This window comes from Chenopodium album, chromosome 19 (genome assembly GCF_948465745.1).
Source record: "Chenopodium album chromosome 19, dcCheAlbu1.1, whole genome shotgun sequence".
Taxonomy (NCBI): domain Eukaryota; kingdom Viridiplantae; phylum Streptophyta; class Magnoliopsida; order Caryophyllales; family Amaranthaceae; genus Chenopodium; species Chenopodium album.
Genome location: NC_137852.1, coordinates 34,787,991 through 34,807,879, shown reverse-complemented (window position 1 = coordinate 34,807,879; position 19,889 = coordinate 34,787,991). Strand labels below are relative to the sequence as shown.

The 19,889-nt window shown below is 36.6% G+C and overlaps 2 protein-coding genes across 2 annotated transcripts; one reads left to right on the top strand and one right to left on the bottom strand.

The window, feature by feature from the left end:
- The first annotated feature begins 2,102 nt into the window (after nucleotides 1-2,102).
- On the top strand, nucleotides 2,103-3,786 carry LOC145594270 (GDSL esterase/lipase At5g37690-like). The gene is made up of 6 exons (XM_081650606.1): nucleotides 2,103-2,362; nucleotides 2,464-2,591; nucleotides 2,683-2,809; nucleotides 2,899-3,011; nucleotides 3,142-3,391; nucleotides 3,485-3,786. The coding sequence occupies exons 1-6, from the start codon at nucleotides 2,113-2,115 to the stop codon at nucleotides 3,784-3,786; spliced, it is 1,170 nt and encodes a 389-aa protein (XP_081506732.1). The 5' UTR covers nucleotides 2,103-2,112.
- A 2,670-nt stretch (nucleotides 3,787-6,456) lies between these two features.
- On the bottom strand, nucleotides 6,457-10,444 carry LOC145595246 (glucan endo-1,3-beta-glucosidase 2-like). The gene is made up of 3 exons (XM_081651629.1): nucleotides 10,302-10,444; nucleotides 7,212-8,465; nucleotides 6,457-7,132 (listed from the first exon to the last, which is right to left on the bottom strand). The coding sequence occupies exons 1-3, from the start codon at nucleotides 10,372-10,374 to the stop codon at nucleotides 6,945-6,947; spliced, it is 1,515 nt and encodes a 504-aa protein (XP_081507755.1). The 5' UTR covers nucleotides 10,375-10,444; the 3' UTR covers nucleotides 6,457-6,944.
- Between the last annotated feature and the right edge of the window lie 9,445 nt (nucleotides 10,445-19,889).

The following is a 19,889-nucleotide window of genomic DNA, read 5'->3' as shown; positions in this document are numbered from 1 at the left end:
TTTTTTTTAAAAAAAAAAACAATTATTCAGTTGTGTAAAAAGCCTCCAGTTTGGTATTTTGTATATTTGTTAAACATTACCTTTTAGGTAAGATAGTGTTATCTTGCTTCAGTGGTAACAAAGGTCTAAAATAGGTGTTTCTTATTCTAGCGGGGGGTTAGTGGTTCGAATCCCCTCCCATCTTTTTTTTTTTTTTTTTTTTTTTTTTTTTTTTTTTTTCCTAAGTAGTAAGTATTCGCCACTCAGTACTGCATTTTTCTTTTTTTTTTTTTTTTGCTTTTATTTTTAAATATTGTAATGGTTTTGTCTTTCAAAGATTCCACTTCTGTAAATTAGATAAACATAAGTTCCATTAAAAATTGATTAACAATACTAATACAAAATTCGTGGAGAAAATTAGTACTAGCTCACTTTGAACTAATTTTTATTTGATTGTAGTACAGAGTACTTTGATACTTTATCCATTTTTAAATACTTGCTTCACTTTTCTTTTTCGGCCGTTTTTAAATACTTGCTCAATTTTCTTATTTGGAAAGCTTATACAATATTTTATTTATTTATCTGACCTAGTGGACCCAACCTAAATTATATTTTACTAATTTTATATTCTCTCTTCTTCAATTCTCTCGACTACTTTTTTTTTACAATTTTTTATTCTTCCTCTTACCCCATTACCTCCTTGATTTATTATTTTTTAATTTCTCTTAAAACTCCGCCCATGAAGAGACGAAACAAGTAATTAAAATGGAGGGATATCTAATATGCACTATTCAGTATATAATTTATCCATGAAATTAATTCATTGCAAAATTTAGGCGAAGTAGATACATAAATTAAATGGTTACTTTTTACAATAACACAAGGAATAATTTAAAAAATGAACCTGATTTATCATTTAACTAAATATGTTAAAATTATCGTAAATTTAATTTGAGTTTCAAGTTATTCGGTACTATATTGAGTTTTTTTTTTCTCTCTCTAGTGTTTAGTGTGCTACCCTTGACTTAGAATCCTGGATCCGCCACTGGATGAAACTGAGTTATCTGCAAATCTTTTCCAGCTTAACTTGTCTGACTTTGATGTCATTATGGGGATGGATTTGCTTAGGAGCAAGAACAAAGTTAAGATTGAGTGTATGTCATAACAAAAATACTCTTAGGGGGCCAAAGGGGAATAGGATCTGCTAGGGAGTCGTGTCCAAGCTTAAACCAAAATTGTCTACTATATATATCGTTTTAAATTTTATTGAATTCAATTCAATGTCTTTTTTTAGAACATCAAAATTTTATAATCTTTACATAAACAGAAATGAATATAGTTATATATTATGACGTGTCTTTATAATCGTGAAAACTAAAAAGTGAAATTGTGCAAACAAAAAGGGATAGAGAGTTGCTGATAAAACTTTATTTATCTATTTTTTTACGCTCATTTATTTCACACTCTCTTATTACTTTAGCCACCTTTTTTCTTACACCCACTTATGGCATTGATACTTTTTTTTCTAAATTTATGGAAAAAGAGTAAATCTTAACATCATTTAGAGACAAAATTTTACAAATTGATTCGATATTCGTCTCAAAGCAAGGTAACATAAGTAGTACATTGATTAAAAAATTTATTTGTAATATTGTTTTTTTGACAAGGCAATACCAATACCAATCCCTTAGAAAACAGCAAACCAAAAGAAGACTTACCATCCAAAGAGTAGCTCAATTTCCACCGTTGTACCAGTATAAACCCTTTATGGCACCAAAGATTACAACTTATTGGAGAACAAATACCTAAAAAAACAGACTAAACAATTGTAAGCTAAGTTGGCCAACTGCCATTTCACACTAAGTAACAACCACTCTAACAAAGCTTAACCTTGTCTCACTCAATACTATTTTCAGAATCTTCCTGATACTATAATCTGCTAGATCTTTTTTTTCTTGTTTTGACAAAATTCACCTAATTAAGAAAATCTTAAAGAAATGGACATAATTGTATGCATGCTTGGTTAGAAAGAACACCAACCATTAAACAATGCTGTATATATATAACACTTCTTCATTTACTTATTGTATGCATCTTAAGTATACGATATATACTAACGACATAAACGAATCTATGGCATTCCTACTTAGATTGGCATTCACTTTCTTGGTGGCTAGGGAGTTAACAGTTTTTGCCGCGACACCAACTGATGGGGAGGAGCTGGTTACATATATCTTCGGCGATTCCTTGACTGAAGTTGGCAATAACAATTACTTGCAATACTCTCTAGCCAAGTCCAACTACCCTTGGTATGGTATTGATTACGAGGGTGGCCAAGCAACTGGAAGGTTCACCAATGGAAGAACCATTGGTGACATAATATGTAATATACTTAACAAAAGCTCAATTCATGATCATGTCTGTTAGACATAATATTTAGACGATTGATTAACTGGTATTTTTTTTTTTTTTCTGATGGTGTAGCTGAGAAACTCGGAATCCAATCACCACCACCGTATCTTTCCCTATCTCCAAACGACGATAAATTGCTCAAAGGAGTGAATTATGCATCTGGAGGAGCAGGAATTCTCAATGATACTGGCGTTTACTTTGTAAGAGCCCACTGCTTTTATGCAGCTTGTTAAGATATTCTTTGTGATTTACATAATAAATTCTGTTTTTCATTTTTTTTTCTTTGTTCAGATACAAAGATTAACATTTGATGATCAAATCAATGCATTTGGGAACACGACATTAGCCATTAAATCTAAGATAGGAGAAGCAGCTGCAAACAAGCTCTTAAACAACGCCGTTTACTTTGTTGGAATAGGTAAAAGATCGAAATCACTCCTGGTTCACTGAGGTCAGTCTGAGGTTAAGGCACACAAACTGATGTTAAGGCTTTGCGAAATTTTACAGGAAGCAATGATTATGTCAACAATTACTTGCAACCATTCATGGTAGCAGGACAGCAATACTCCCATGACGAGTTTGTAGAGCTCTTAATCGCTACATTAGGGAACCAACTTACGGTAATCATCCTCTCCTGCTATAAAACTCAGTATGATCAATCGCGTATAAGTTACATACCTACATAACCATTAAAACTTAGTTACTATATCAAATACTCGCTGACTGTAGCTTAACATGATTTGCTATCAGACCCTTCACCAACTGGGTGCTCGACGAGTAATCTTCCATGGACTTGGCCCCTTGGGCTGCATACCCTCGCAGAGGGTGAAATCAAAGCAAGGAACATGCCTAACCCAAGTGAACAAATGGGTACAACAGTTTAATAGTAAGGTACAAAATTTAGTCCTGAGTTTGAACCAACACCTCGAGGATGCACAATTTGGATTTGCTGATACTTACCAAGACGTGCAAGAACTCATCACAACCCCACAAGCTTATGGTAAACTCGACTAATCACGTACTCTTTTAGTCCTAAATCTAACAATTAGATTATCAAACTTGAACTAAACCATCGTTCTGGGTCATTTTCCAGGTTTCAAGGTATCAAATACATCGTGCTGTAACGTGGATACATCAATTGGAGGACTATGCTTGCCGAATTCTAAAGTGTGCAAAAACAGGAAGGACTACGTCTTTTGGGATGCTTTCCATCCCTCAGACGCCGCTAATGCTGTACTAGCTAATAAGCTCTTCACAAGTCTATTTCCGAATGCACCAAAGAACGAAACACCACCTCCTAAAACAACACCACCTTCAGCAAGTAATGCTCCCACGAACGAAACACCACCTCCTGAAAGAACACCTTCAGCAAGGAAGACGCTTCGACATCCATGATCCACTATTATCATTGACAGAAGAGCATTACTATTTTATAGAACACAAACAAAGAAGAGATGAACACTACTCAATTTTCGTGCAAACAATTACCAATTTCTTATGTACCATTACTAATGTAATTCTAAACATATTGAGTTAACCACATTCAGAAATACTTATACGTAGAACATTTTGATAAATACCATATTTTCACTATTAAATCACTGCTTCTCTCAATTTATTTCAATCAATTAATAAGCCAAATTCAGGCTTTAGTTTAGAGGCGTATAAACAATTAATATCACGATTAATCATATTAATCGGTTGTTCTGTGCTACTGTCCATCCGAATGTAACCTTAATTTAAATTTATGTTTAGTATAAGTCCCAGGATTTAAATGTAGTTATTTTAAATAGAAATATCAATTCGGGTCACTAGGCTAGATTCAATCGGGGTCAGTTTTTGACACCTCTAATTTAAACACGGGATTAAAACCCGTTGATCAACACTCCTAACCAAAACTTATAATTATGACGTTAATGTAATTTAAACTAGTAATGCGAAAAACTAAATTAAAACAAATGAGGATTTCATTGTAAATTACTCAAAACTAATTTCATAAACAATGTTTAAATCAAAGTTGCTCTCAGAAAAGGGCCAAGGTTTTCCACATATTAGCATTTCTCCGAAAGGCAAAAACCAATCAACAGAAATTTCAACCCCAAAAATATGCATTAATTTCTCAGAAATCCTTTCCTCTTAACTCTAAAATAAGCCAAAAAAATAAATTCCTCACTTATTTTAGAGAAAAGAATCATCAAAAATAACCAAGAAATCAAGCATATTTTATAGATCAAAATTTCAAGATCAGAAATCACCAAACAAATACTACGCTTCCTTCGGTGTGGTTAAAGCATTGATTGAATCATCATCGAGCAAAATAATTTCATAATAATTTAACAAAAATTGAATTTGAAAAACAAATTTAAAAAAATAAAATAAAATAATTGTAGAACCTACGAGAAAGTTGCAAAAGAATCCCATGAAAAAAAGGGAATCGCACGTCCAGAGGTACAATGGATGTTGCATCTCTTTGTAATTTCTCCGTTGATTTGATTAAGCAGAGAAAATCATAGTCGAAGATGCATTTATTTATAATCGTCGTTTAATTTTGAGAGAATAAAACTAAGGAATGATAATTACAAGTAGAAAGGTTTGGATGAGGGAGGAAGTATGCGGCGAAGAAAGGAGCAGAGTGATGGAAAAATTTATATAGAGAAGCCCTACTAGGGTTGCTTTAGTGACCGGGTGTTCGGATGAATTGGATCCTACTACGGAAGAAGTATAATACTATAATACGAGTTTAAAGGGTCGGATCTGGATCCATGTCCGGATGGATCTGGATCCAGATCCGTCGGATTTGGAAAAATGAAGACCCAGATCCAAATCTAATGAATATGGATTCGGGTCCAAAACGAGTCCTACACAATAATAATTAAAAAAAGAAAAAACGCAAATTACATATAAATTCGCAGCATAAATACTTATAAAAAGCACACAAAATTGTAACTAATAATTGGAAAAGAAAGCAAAAACATTTATCTATCTATCTATAAAACATCGAGAACATCACTAATTCAACATCAAAGTCAAAGGTCAACATCAACAATAAGTCAAAGTTCTGCATCAACTATATTCGATCGTGATCAAGCCTCAACGGCCTCCAATCAAGAATCAAGTCAGCCCGGGAAAGAAGTCAAAGCTAAAGTGGAGATCAAATCAGAACTTCAAATTAGATATTGTACCAAAAATTATCAAATTAATAATTAACATTTTATTTCCTTTATTTTGAATCTAAGTTTTGCAAATTTAAATTTGTGTTCACAAATACACACATATAGCTGCCGTAGTAATTTAGAACACCCTCAATTCCTTTGTTCTTGAAGTAAAAATTATTATTACTCTCTCATTTCATTCCAGCCTGTTCCATAGTCTCTACATCTTTTCTTTCGTTAAACACGAGTATAAAAAATCAAAACCCTAGCCTCCTTTTCTCTCTTCTCTCTCCTAAACCTAGTCTCCATTGTCAATTTTCAAGGGGCTTCCATCGGATTTCACCGGTGGAAAGCCCCAATTTTTATTTTCTTTTAAGCCTTTTGTTTTGCGTTACAATAACGTCTCCCTCGAAAGAAAGGGTTTATCTCCTTCGAAAGACAAGGTTTTTTCGATCTCCTTCGAAAGACAAGGTTTTTCGTACTCCTTCGAAAGACAAGGTTTTATTTGTGCTTAATTTGGTCTCCGGTTGTGCGGGGCTACTATTGATTAGGGCTCGGATTCGGGTTACGGAATCAGCACAAGAATTAACTTTCTTACAAAATTGTGAAGCGACGACGGATCCGCTCAAAAAGTTGTATGAGACAACGAATCGAGAATATGCCGAATTGTTATATTTATGTATTTGGATTCTTAGCCCTTCCCCGATTAATTCTTGTTTGATTTTGTTAAATTCGTTTTCATTATCGTTCATTGTCAATTGTAGATGTCGTATGGCTTATATTAATGAAATTTAGTGTCCTTTGGGACTTCTTTCAAAAAAAAAAAAAAAACACGAGTATAAAAGAAGACAACAAATTTAACAGAAGAAGTCAATAAAAGTCAGGACTATGCATTGTGCATTGAATAAATTGTGTTACAATTGTGTTCAAAACAACCTTCACATTTGAATGAATTTTCTCTAGTTCTACCATGCCGTCAAAATAAATCCTAAGCTAAGATTTATGTCCTCTGATAAACAGGATATTGTCAGGCCAACCTGCACCCAAATATTTAGGGAGGTGAAGGGGAAGACAAAATATGGCCCAACTACAATCATCAAACAAATAACTATGGAACTGATATCTGCACTATTTGGTTTGCTATCCGCACACCCCGAGTCCCAATAGGGGAGGAGTGTTTTGTGTAAAATCGGAGCACAAACATAATTGGTGTGCAGAAATCATCAGCCAAATAATAGAAAGAAACAGCTAAACATCAAATGATACCTACAACTCTCTTCCTATTTGACAGTTTGGAGTGGGAGTACCGAGTACTGTAGGGTGAAAATCTATCAGGGAAACGAGGAGGTCCCTTCAAGTTTCCACCCCAGCAAAAATTGGTTCGCGTCCAAAGCATTGATCTTACATGAATCTTGTAGTTGGTAAGAAAATTATGCTCCAAGTTAGAATTCCAACCATTAATAGTAATGAAGGACTTTGAGAAAACATGCTACTTGTAGAATCTGAGCTCATTGAGTTCATAGATGGTGCAGTCGCATTGGGAAAGGTGCCATTGAGACCACCTGTACTTGATGTGCAATTGCCATGACCTGCAGCAGATTAAAAATACAGATTAGACATTAAAAGTAGAACGTATGTTGAATATACAGTCTGCGGTTATAATCATACTTGGATCAGTGGTGGTGATTTCAGCCACACCATTGAAGTCACAAGATTCCGGAGCTTTGCCTGTGTTCTGATAATAAGTGTTGAAAGCATAAGTAGCGTGAGCAAACACATCATCAGGCTCATAGCAAGGCTCGCCCTGCAACAAAGGGGAACAATCCACCTTTCCAGGTCCACAGGCCCAATCCAACGCCGCCTGTACCATCCTCTTGTCAGCTCCATCTCTTGCAGTACAGAAAGTCTGATTTGTTGTATCATTAGACAAAACAGACCCAGACTCAGTGAGACGCAAGATATAGACTGGCTTCCCATTTGCATCAAATAATCCCCAATTTTTCTCTGAGATGGCCCCATCCTTTGTATCCTCGTTATATAGTTCATAGATGTAAGTACTAACTGCGATTCCTGGATATTTTGGTGTTCCTGTATTGTTGAGAATGTGCTTTATAAGATTGCTATTGTAAGTGTTTGCATTCTCGAGAGTGGCATCGGGCTCTTTGGCATCTCCCTTGGATGGCCAGCCTGACTCAGTGACCATGATGGGGATGTTAGTGAAATTTAGATCAGCCATGGCAAAGTAAGCAGCATCCAACATGGCGTCAAAGACGTTTGTGTAATGGAGGAGTGTATTTGAATCAACAGCCTCTTTGTTTGCAGAAAGAGGTTGAAAAAGTGCATAATCTAATGGAATAACCCCATTAGAATTCATGTAATCATAGTAAGGATATATGTTGAGCATGAGATATGAATTAGTTGACTGCAAGAATTTAAGCAATGGTACCAGGACAGGGTTTAAGGAATGGTTAAAGAAGGCCTGGGACGGTGGGAAAGAATCTAGGATAACCGAGGTAGAAAGAGGTGTAGAGACTTTGATTTTGCCATCAAGATTCGAGGCAACAAGTGCTGACTGGATAAATTTGAGGGCATTAACAAGGATAGGGGCAGCATTTGGGATTGTGCTCAAAACCTCAGAACCAACACAAATTGCAGTAATGTTGGTTGCTGGATAATGGGCGACCACATTTTGCGAGACCCACCTGGCTGCAGTGGAGTTTGATTGACCAATACCAAGGATTTGATCATTAGGAATGGAGATTGCAACTTGTATACCAGTATTGGCAAGGGAAAGGAGCATTCCCCTGTCAGCATCATAGAGACGAACGTGTCGAATATGCTGTGCTTTCAATAGCGCAACCACTTGAGTGGGGTGAGGCATGTCTGAGAGGTCTGTTCCTATATTAACTCCAATAAAAGCATCTGCAATGCACAAGGAGACTACATGAACATCTAGTGCATAAAATATACGACACAAGAGGTTAGAAATGGTTGATGGTGTTAATTAAGCAGCTCGAGATCAGGCTTATATCAACAGCATTACCCCAAAACGGTTGATGGTGTTAATTTATTATAGCTTAGCACACCTAAGAATCCTGATGCTTACACAGTTACATGCATTGTAATTCTAAATCAAACCATATTCCTCTACAAACCATTTTGTAATGGCAGCAGACTACGGCCATGACATTCTCATGGTACACAGCTATACACCCTCACATTGCTTGCTACAGAGTACTGAAATCTATAAACATAATTGTGCAGCAAAAGCGCTTAAAACACAAAAGGTTAGACATAATCAGCCAAGGCAATGTCTCAACTATGTTAAATTTTTGGTACCAAGTCATTTGACAATAAAAAAGCGACGGCATTATCTCCATTAACTATCGAATGGCAAACATCATTAGACACGGGGGTTAAATATCTACACTTAAACATTCAAATGCTAACTAAAATCCTCAGAACCAAAACCTTCACTTTTCTCAAGAGTGCACATTCTCCACTTTAATCAACTTAAATAGCAAAAGTTAGTCTTAACAAACTTCTCTAATCCCAAGCTAGTCGCTAGAAGTCTTATCCAAAACTACCCATCAACACAAATTATTCAACGAATTCGGGTTTCTCGAATCCTCTAGTAGATAATAAGAAGAAAATGATAAACATGTATGATAAGGAAGGCAATGCATCCATATGCTTCAATTTTGTTGTGGTAATTCTAAGCCCACCAAAAACCAATGCAATTACCATTTCTATAAAGTTTGCCTTGATTTTTTAATCTTTGACTCCTGTCATTAACGAGGTACACAGTCTTCTAACATAAATTAAGCAATTAACCCATGCTTTAATTTGATAAAACAACAACAATAACAGACAAATACTACAAGTACAAGATTATGCAGTCACCATTTTTTTAATTAAATTAATCATCTATTTCTCTCATTACAATAACTTAAGCAGCTTCTTAGCAAGATTTTAAGCAGCTTTACATCATTATATTAAATTAATATTATAATCTAATTTCTTACCCCTTAACATTATTTAATTAACCATTAATTCTCATTACAATAACTTAAGCAGCTTCTCAACAAGATTATAAGCAGATTAATATCTTTACATTAAATTAATAATTCAGTCAAATTTCTTACATGTTAACTTTATTAGTAAAAAAAAAAAATATTAAAAAAATATCAAAAATAATTTATTTTTGGCAACTACTCATACACATTTAGTATGCCAAAACTACATTAATTTCTGGGGCATCTATAAATTGCTCAAAATTAAATTTACACTTAAAATGGAAACATGTATACATTATTTCACATTGCTTTTGAAAAATTTGCTGAAAGCAGAAGAAAGTAAAGTACAAAACATTTAATGAATTTTACTGTTTCTCAACTGCTACAGTACTACTCCAATTTCTTACAGCAGTAAACATGCAATTACTGATTTGCCCAAAGTGTAATATCTTCTGGAAAATCTCCTACCCACATTTTCAAAATGAACTTAAAACAAAAAAATAAAACAAAAAGAAAAACTCATGTTCAAGCAAGTAATCCAAGTATCAAAGTTAACAAATGTAAAATTTGAACAGTACAAAAGTAAAAAAAAATGCATTTCTTGGGATAACTTGGATTAGTAGCAAATACCCAGAAATATAAACATAAAAAAAAATGGAAAAATTCAGCTCAGAAACAGAAACTAAGCAAAAATTTGAAAAACAAAAGATACCCAGAAGTTAAATTGAAGCAAATATCTGACCTTGAGCAAAAACAGTAGAAAGAAACAAGAAAAACAGAGCTATAACATTAGCAGCAGCAGTAGCAGTAGCCATTGTTGAGGTTGAAGAAGAGAGAGAAAGTTTAAGAAAGAGAAAGTGTAAAAGTAAGGAAATTATATGGAAAAAGCAGGGGATTATAAGAGGGAAGAAATGAGGAAATGATGTAAGTTTGATTTAGATGTCAGAAAGATCGGACGGTAGAGAAATTATGAGCAGTGAACAGTACAAAAGTTTGGGTTTTGTTGTATGTCAGTGTGTAGCCGTTGCTCAGATTTTTTCGAGTTGTTCATACAAATTACAAAGGGTTGTTTATATTTGGATTTTTGTTGGGTGAAAATCGATTGGGTATTTGGGCGCAACATAGATCGTGGCGTTGTACACGGGATTAATAAGTCAAGTGGATGTAAAAAGAATACATAAATTCTCCAAAAATAGTTAAAGTTAGACATTAACGGGTCACTTTTTAAGAGGTTAAAGTTACCATAAGAATTACATATTAGAATGAAATTCATATCAATGACAAATTAAAAATAATTTTTCGGATTAATATTACTATAAAAATAGTTAAAGGTACCCACAAACTGATCTCTTATAGTAAAATTGACTTATGGATGGGGTCGAATTGCGGTGCGTGCGAATGGGTGGCTGAGGATATGTGAGCAGTGACCTGGTTGGTTAGGGTCGTGGGTTAGGGTGTGGGCAGTGACCTAGTTGGTTAGGGTTGTGGGTTAACTGGTTAAGGTGTGGTTGTTGCCTTGTTGGGTGGTGGCATTAGATTGAAAGAGAGGAAGAGGGGGGAAAGAGGAGAGTGAGGGTTAAAATAATAGTATCATATAAGCTAACAATTAATGCATACCAGCCATCAAAATGTACATATCGGTCAATTGATGTATGATATCAGTCAATATTAGGGACATATGAGATATTAATAAAATCGTATCAGTCAACACAAGAAACCTATTGACCAACAAGAGTACAATATATCAACCAACAAGAGTAAAATATCAACCAAAAGACGGAACATTACACCCAATAAAAGAAGCATATCAGCAAACAAACGGATGAAATTAGCAAACAAAATTAAAGGTACAAATAATGTCAAAAGAAGGAACATATTAGCCAACAAATGAAACATATCAACAAACAAAAGCAACTCGTAAGCCAACAAAATAAATATATCAGTCAACAAAATGAAACATATAAGCCAACAATTAAAATATACATATCAGTCATAAAATAAATATATCAACCAACTACAGAAACATATAAACCAAATGATATTTGATATCAGCCAACTAAAAGAAAAAAAACATATCAGCCAACAAAAGGAATATATTAGCCAACACAAAAACCATAGCAGCCAACAAATGAAACATATCAACCAATACATGAAGAATATCAGCCAACAAGTAAAATATACCAGCCAAACTTCTCGCAATCTCGCATCAAACAGTTCGTGCGTTCGTCCGCACACAATACATTCTCTAAATATTATAACAGGTTAAAGGTCATCCTAAAAGTTAAAAATATTTATCAAAATTGTTGAAAAGTTACCCTATTGGTGGTATACAATATAATTATTGTACACTAAAGTATATCGGTGAGTAACAATTTTATCTACGAGTAACAATTAAATTATATGATAGTTTTATTTTGAAATTGATGTATAATTTAAGTATCTAACATAGTAACATCATATAGTTTAAAATTTTGGTGACAATAAGATTTAAAATTGTAACATTTTTATCACGATAGTTTTTTATACTATATTTTTTGACAAGAAGTTCTTCGTACTATATCAAGTAACTATTTAATCGTAATAAAAAAAGGCTTAAACTATAACTGGTTGAATAAAATCAGTTAATTCAATTAAGTACATTATCATTTTTTTTTTTTTTGGTGTTCTACCCAGTTCACTCTTTGGGCTAATTCGGATTCGGGATCAGTTCTGAGTGGTTAGGTTCCAGTCCCCTTCCAATTATTATTGCGGGGATCGAACACGAATCCTCCCTACCAAATGTAGTCTCAATCACCACTACACTAACATTCAATTGGTAATACAGTATCATTAATGATTTTAAGGTTCCATTTGTGAGCTTTTACCAAAAACTAATACGGTGGAGGTGCAAGTAGTACTATGAATGAGTTGGGTGTAAAAAGGGTAATTATAAAAAGAAGGGAACAGAGAAAGATAGAACAATGGAGTAGGACCCCCTTTTATGATAAAGAGACAGCAAACGGGACATAATAACGTAATTTGTGAACTTTTCGATTTGTTTATTTATTTTTTTTTAATTTTTTGCCAACAGAATATGTGCGAAACTTGTAAGCCTAATTAATTCAACGGTAATATAAGTTTGTTTAGAGATTTTCTGATTTTAATAAGAGAACTAGTACTATTATTTGATTTATTTTCCCCAAATTATAATATTCAATCCGATTTTAGATAAAAGCTTCATTTTGCCTTTTAACAATTTTATACCGAGTATAAGTTAGCGTGAACGCAAATTCTCCAAAAAGGTAGGTGTACGTTAAATTATTGTAAGACGAGTTAAAATTATGAGAAGGTATTGCATCAATTTGGACTGACGAAACATTTTGTCAGTCCAGGAGATTGTTGATATCTTCTATTGGCTAGATGATATCCTCTGTTAGCTATATGATATCTTTTATTGGCTATATGATATCATGCCCGGATGATATCATGGCTGGATGATATTTTATAGCCAATAGAGGATATCATCCAGCCATGATAATTCTACTGGTGATATTCTTGATCATAATTCTAATCCGATGTGAAGGGCGGTTGGATTTTATGGATGGCCAGAGAATGAGAACAAAATCGTACATGGGCGATGATGGAGGAAATCAAAATAAATAGTCCTTTATTGCCCCTGTATTATGTTCGGTGACTTTCATGAGATTGTGAGTCAGAGTGAGAAGGAATGAGGTGACTCGGAAAGTGAGAAAGTCGTGGACGCTTTCCGTACAGCTATTGATAATTGATTGTTCCGTGATTTGGGGGTATCATGGTAGTATATTTACATGCATGGCAAAGGGGTACTAATAATTTACTATGCCATCTACCTTTGTGAGAGAAAGGCTAGATCACTTCCTGGCTGATTTAGGATGGCATTCGTTATTCCCTAACTGTAGTGTACGTTACTTCCCCATGTACTATTCTAACCATGCTCCCATTTTATTGTCAACAAATAATTACTATGAAAGAGGAGGGTCCAAAAAATCGTTCAGATTTGAAGCGGTATGGCTCTCCAAACCAGAATGTGGAGATGTTGTGGCTGAGGCGTGGCATTTAATTGCTAGATGTGCAGAATCGTTAGCGTTATGGGCTTCGAGGAGTTTCGGTGATCTTAAAAAGTAAATAAGAAAAACAGAAGAAAAATTAAAAGAAGCTCAAGCAAAAGACCTTAGTGCGGCAATGTTGGATCTTTGCAATAGTCTCTTGGATGAACTTGACACATTACCTTAACAAGAGAAATCGTATTGGCATGCTAGAGCGAGATCAAATGAACTTCGTGATGAGAATAAAAATACCTCTGATTTCCAGCACAAGGCAAGTAGCAGGAAGCATAAAAATACAACTTCAGTTTTGCTTGATGACAATGATGTATGGCGTTCAAATAAGAAAGAGTTGGCAGAACACGTGGCATCATATTTTGATACTCTTTTTTTAACCGAGAATCCTCAAGGTTTTGATGATGCAATGGCTGGCATTAATACAATCGTGACCAAAGATATGAATGTAAATTTGAACAATGCGCCGACGGATGAAGAAATCAAAACAACTTTATTTCAAATAAATCCTAATAAATCACCAGAACCCGACGGCATGCAAGCCTTATTTTTTCAAAAATTTTGGCATATTGTGAGGAATGATATTATTAATTTTGTTAAATGTTGGTGGAGGGGTGATATTGATCTGAGCAATGTGGATAAAACCTGTGTACGTGGTCCTAACTCCTAAGTGCGAAAATCCCAGACGTATTTGACAAGGGGAAAATGCATGTCGTTCCTACCCTTTCCCCTAGCCAAACTAAATTTGTAAACACCTAACCAACCTTATATGAATATAGGGTAAGTTAAGGGTCGATCCCAAGGGAATGCTTTGATGAAAACCTAAGTCTAAGTCAAGCTACCTCGGAGACGAGAATGAGATATCGGTTGGTACTAAATGAACTAGGTCAAAAGTCTAAACACTAGGGAGATGGGTTCCACATGCAAAACCAATGATAATGCTAGATTAAAACTCAATCAATTAGTTCAAGTGTTTGCAATGGACAAACGATAGTAGCAATCAAGAGAGTTCAAATACTATCTCCTATAGGCCAATCTAGTGGTCACTATGAAAGGCAAACCAAGAAGAATCATAAACAAACTCAATCAATTAAAGCAACTTTTAAATCAATTGGTCATGTCATTAAGAGTTGCAATGCAATCTAGATTAATCTTATAGGGTGATCAATCCTAGTCTAATCAATCTCATGCAAAACTATGTCAACCAAATTAATTGCAACAAATCAACCAATCAAGAGTTTCAACTAGCATTTCCATTAATCAAACATGCTTCCCCCCCTTCCCTAGCAACTAATTTACTCACTAATCATGATGAAATTCAAGAACAAATAACTAGAAATTGCATTGATCATCATTCTATTTCAAAATCCAATAGAAATTAAAGTATTCAATATTATCACAACTCAATTCCAAGAAAAACAAACATCAAGCAAAAGGATCAATTAACAAGTAAGTAAAGATTAAGGAAAGAAGAAGATCTCACTAAAATTGATGAAGAAATCCAAACTTGATTGATCAAATGTTGAGTTACAAATCCAAAGCCAACAAATTCTCTCTATCTTCTCTCTAACTTCTCTCTCTAAAATTAAGCTAATGAATATTATCTAAAAAGTTCCATTCAAAAAGGAAATACAACTCTATTTATAAACAAAGAAGAAAACGGCAGCTCCCGCGGTCTCTCCCGCTAAACCCGCGCCCGCGGAAAAATGGGTACGGAACCCTCCGCGGCTGTCTGGGCAGCACCCGCGCCCGCGGCATCAGGGGCCCGCGCCCGCGGGTAGATGACCCGCGCCCGCGGCTAAATCCCCTGCTCCCAAAGGCAGATCAGGGGGCCGCGGTCTCTCTGAGTGGAGAGACCTCTCCATTTTGCCTGCGCCCGCGGGAAGCCCTCGGGGCAACCGCGGGGAGTTCCTGCCAACTTTTGGCAGATTTGAGCATTATAGGCCCGCGCCCGCGGCTTGATGACCCGCGCCCGCGGCCTGGAGGAATGCCTTAGAGACCTCTCCGAGGCCTCTCCAAGGCCTCTCTAAGCCCTCTCTAGCCCAATGGTTCTTCCTTGCTTGATCATTGAGGTCCCGAATTGTATCCTTTGCCAAGGTGAATCTCGCAATACCTACACAAGTAAACAAAAGAAGGAAATAAAAGGGAAAAAGTGCAAAATAAAGGAAAACACGATAAAAACACGAGAAACATAGAGAAAAGAGGAAAAGGGAGAAACTAAAGGAAAAAGAACCAAAACTAAGAGAAGAAAGCAACAAAGAGGGAAAGAAATAACCTAAAAGACTACCCTATGAGTGCCATAAATGACACTCATCAAATTCCCCCAAGCTAGAATTTTGCTCGTCCCGAGCAAAACAAAGGCCAAGAAGGAATAAGAGGGGACAAATAAAAAGAAAAAGAGGGGTAAGAATTTACACTAGGACTCACTGTCGTAGGAATCACGGTTGTTTTTAGCTACAACAAGCCATTTTGAACCCCTAGATCGCTCAAGAGGACGAGTGATGCTCTCGTAAGGGTTTCCTAAGAGTTTACCCATAACTCTCCACCAAACCCCCAAGAGGCAAACCAAGGAAGAAGCACAAAGAGGAAAAAGGAAATAAAATCTTTATGAAATGGACTTTACAAAGAGACTATAATACAAATGAATAACACCCTTTCTAAAGCGAATTATGGTATGCACGTTAAAGGATACCTAAGGTTGATTGAAACATAAATATGCTAAGCATAGGAACTAGTTATCACACTCCACCTTCATCCCATACAATCTTACCGCGTTCCCCCTACTAATCTCATATCTCCCCTTAGTGAGAATCTCATAGATTCCGCGAAGGAACCGAAAAAAGATCAAAGTTTTAGGCTACTCGACATCTTGATTTCGCATCCCCTTTCCTTAGTCCACAACCTATGATTCCCTCCACCGATGAAAGACTCAACTCCTAGGTGCAAAGGTCTTTCCCCAAGGTTGTAACGTAGGGCAAGAAGGGTTAAGGTAGGCTAAAAATTTTAAAATTTGGTGGTTATCCTAAAATGTGAAGCAAAGACCGGCCAAATCTCAACATCAAACTTAAGTAATCACCAAACAAAAATGAAATAACACCCCCAAACTTATTCAACGCTATACTCTACAAAAATAAGACCAAAAAGCGTGAAGGAATAACGCTTTCCTCCCCCAAGCTAAAGGAAGCATTGTCCTCAATGCTTAGAAGAAGGAAAGAATTCAACAAAATATTTTTGGAATTTTACCCTTTTTTTTTCAATTTTTTTTTCATTTTTTATGCTTAAACTTGCAATGTCCTTGCCTTTTGCTAAATTCGGACGACTTTTTCTATAATGCAATTTATTAGTCCATGCCTTTTATGAATTAGGACGGCTTTTACAATAACACTTGCCATTATTCACAAAGACGTAATCTTGCACTTATGGAACCCCAACATCCAACTTTGCCACCACAAACTCCAACAAATATGATCAATTTGCTTCACAAAAACAAAGAAAGAACGAAAATGAAACAAAAAGCCAAAGATCTAAAGATGTGGCGTGAAAAGAAGGGATAAGGCTCAAATGGTTGCAAGAAGGCAAATGTAAACCCAAAAACAAATATGAATCAAATCTATCCTAAAAAAAAATGAAAATACCACCCCGAAAAAGGTGCCTTTGTCCTTCCTAGGAAGTTCGGTCGCGGTCTCAGGAATCATATGTTAAGATTCTAGATTAGGTTTGCGAAAATCAAGGATCCATGCCGCTCATGCAAGAATGTGATGAAAGCTTGAACAAATATACACCTCACATGGTTGTAGCAAAAACTCACTAAAGGTGTCAAATCGAAGACAAGGAGCAACTACCAAACATGCCACAAACAAGTAGAATCCGGCTTCATGATCCCTCTAGTTCTAGACATCTACCTTAGCATGCTTTATCCTAGAATCAACCAAACGTAATCTCAAACCGTGCATACCATAATTACCTAGGAAGACTATTATTCAAGAGCAAAAGTCCATTGCATACAAGTCCGACTTTCAAAAAGAGAAATAGTAAAAAGGAAAGCCTCAAAAAGATATGCACACCAACAAGAACAAAAGATAAGAAAAGAAAGGAAAAGATGGAAAACCCAGACAAAGATAAGAAAAGGGAAAGAGGAAAAGGCAAAGATGCAATCATAACACATTTATCCCAATCGACATACAAGTGGTCTAATGGCCACATCGCCAAAGACCCCAAACACACTAGGTGTTAAATTCATACATCCTCGAACCGTTCAACTTCCCCTAAGTCTAATCTTAAACTAAGCAACCAAGAAAATAAAAAGGAGAGAAAGATAAAAAAAAGTAAAAATAAGAAAGGCCTCACCAAGCGTCCATGCTAGACTTAAAGTACCCAAAGAGTTCGCAGAAGCTTCTCCAAAGGGCTCCGCAATCCAAAGCATGAGCTACGAACAAGGTGAGTAAAAGAAAAGAAAGCTATATATATACAAAGTGAAATTGTTAGTAACTTCCACACAAAAGCAAACAATAAAGAAAACGAAAACACTAACTATATACAAAAACCTAGAAGAACCCATCATCATCAAAAAATTTTAAAGAAAATCCCAAAAGCACCATCCAAAGAAATAATCAATCAACAAACAACACAACAACAAGACCAATAGCCAAAAATCCACCAAAAACCTTATCAAAAACTTCCCACCGAGCCCAAAGGTGCCGTCCTCATGCTAACACATCCTTTTGACCCTCCCCCCTCACAAAATGAAAGCATCGACCCCGATGCCGACAACCATGCAAAAATAGGGAAAAGGGGAGAGCAAAAGGGAAACAAATATGCAAATAAAAAGACTAATGGCCACTCGGGCCGGCACCATCATCACCCCCAAAACCATCGCCCCCATCCCAACCTCCGGTGAAACCGGGTGGAAAACCGTAATAACCCTTAAATAGGTCATGTTGGGATGGGGTCAATTGGTCAAAGGGTGGTGGTTGAACAAGGGGCTCGGGGTGACGGGGGTCAACATAATAATAAGCGGGGTCACCCCTATAATCACTCCCCCCCGGGGCCCTATAGTCATAAGGCGGGAAGTTGCGCCTTGGCACATCGGGGGTCTCAACCCCTTGCCAATAAGGGTACGTAGGGAGGCCATCACCACCCCGGGAAGGTACCGGCCCTTGTTGGGGCGGCACATAAGGGTAGTTGACCGGGGGTGCGACCTCCCCCCTACGTACACTAGCATCATATAAGGCACTAGTTTGATAAGAAAGAGTTTGGTGGTCGGAACACATACCTTGCATGGAAAGTCTCATGCGGTCCATTTGTACCCACATAGCCGCCATATCTTGCTCAATGTCATATGGCGGTTGTTGTTGTTGGTCTTGTTGTTGTTGTTGTTGTTGTTGTCTTCTCCTTCTCCCTTGGTGTTGTTGTTGTTGAAATGGTTGTTGTTGTTGTTGTTCCTCTTCTTCTTCTCCTCTTCCTTCCTCCTCCCCCTCATTCACAACCTCTAACCCGACTCCCTCAACAAAATCAGCATCTTCCTCCATCTCATCCTCATCAACCCTACCATTGTCCCTAGGGACCATCCACACATTCCTAGCCTCGCGAAAAATGGAGGTAGCGATCGGGTTGGGGAGAAGGCAATGGTGGGTATTCCTTACTAGCCAAGAGTAGGTACCGACTCTCTTAGTACTAGTTATGAAACGGAGGGTGTTAACTTGCCTCAAGTTGATCCAAATGTCTTCACTCCCTCCAATCGGAGTGCAAGACTCCAAGAACCGTTCTTGGTTGAAATACCTCACCAACCGAGTCACCATGCCCCCACAATGAACCTCCCCCGTTTTCACCCCATGCATGATCTCCTTGCACCCTTCCATGAAAATGTACCCAAAGTTAATCCTAGAACCCAATTCCGGCTTAGTAGCCATCCACAAAACCATTATCTCCTCCCGAGATAACTTACCCAAATCTTGCTTACTATAAACCGAGTACCCAAGAATTCTATGGAGGATCCTAAGGGCCGGATGAATGATCTCACTAGCAAGGGAAGTTTTGGAGTCGAAATGTCTTTTGTGGGCTATGGTTCTCCACCAAGAAACCTCATTGTACTCACTTTGGGCAAGGGAGATAAGGGGTTCGAAAATATCACCATTTGGGTGGAAACCTAGGGCCACATTAAACTCGGCTAGGTTCATGGTGTGTTTGATGTTGAAGAGTTGGAAAGAGATGATGTAGTCGTTGTCCCCAACCCTATTGAACTCAAAGGTGGAGAA

Coding starts and splice junctions, on each gene's coding strand:
- LOC145595246 (XM_081651629.1), bottom strand. CDS start 10,374: ATGGCTACTGCTACTGCTGCTGCTAATGTTATAGCTCTGTTTTTCTTG. Junction 8,466..10,301: donor TTCTACTGTTTTTGCTCAAG/GTCAGATATTTG, acceptor TGTGCATTGCAG/ATGCTTTTATTGGAGTTAAT. Junction 7,133..7,211: donor AATCACCACCACTGATCCAA/GTATGATTATAA, acceptor AATCTGCTGCAG/GTCATGGCAATTGCACATCA.
- LOC145594270 (XM_081650606.1), top strand. CDS start 2,113: ATGGCATTCCTACTTAGATTGGCATTCACTTTCTTGGTGGCTAGGGAG. Junction 2,363..2,463: donor AACCATTGGTGACATAATAT/GTAATATACTTA, acceptor CTGATGGTGTAG/CTGAGAAACTCGGAATCCAA. Junction 2,592..2,682: donor ATGATACTGGCGTTTACTTT/GTAAGAGCCCAC, acceptor TTCTTTGTTCAG/ATACAAAGATTAACATTTGA.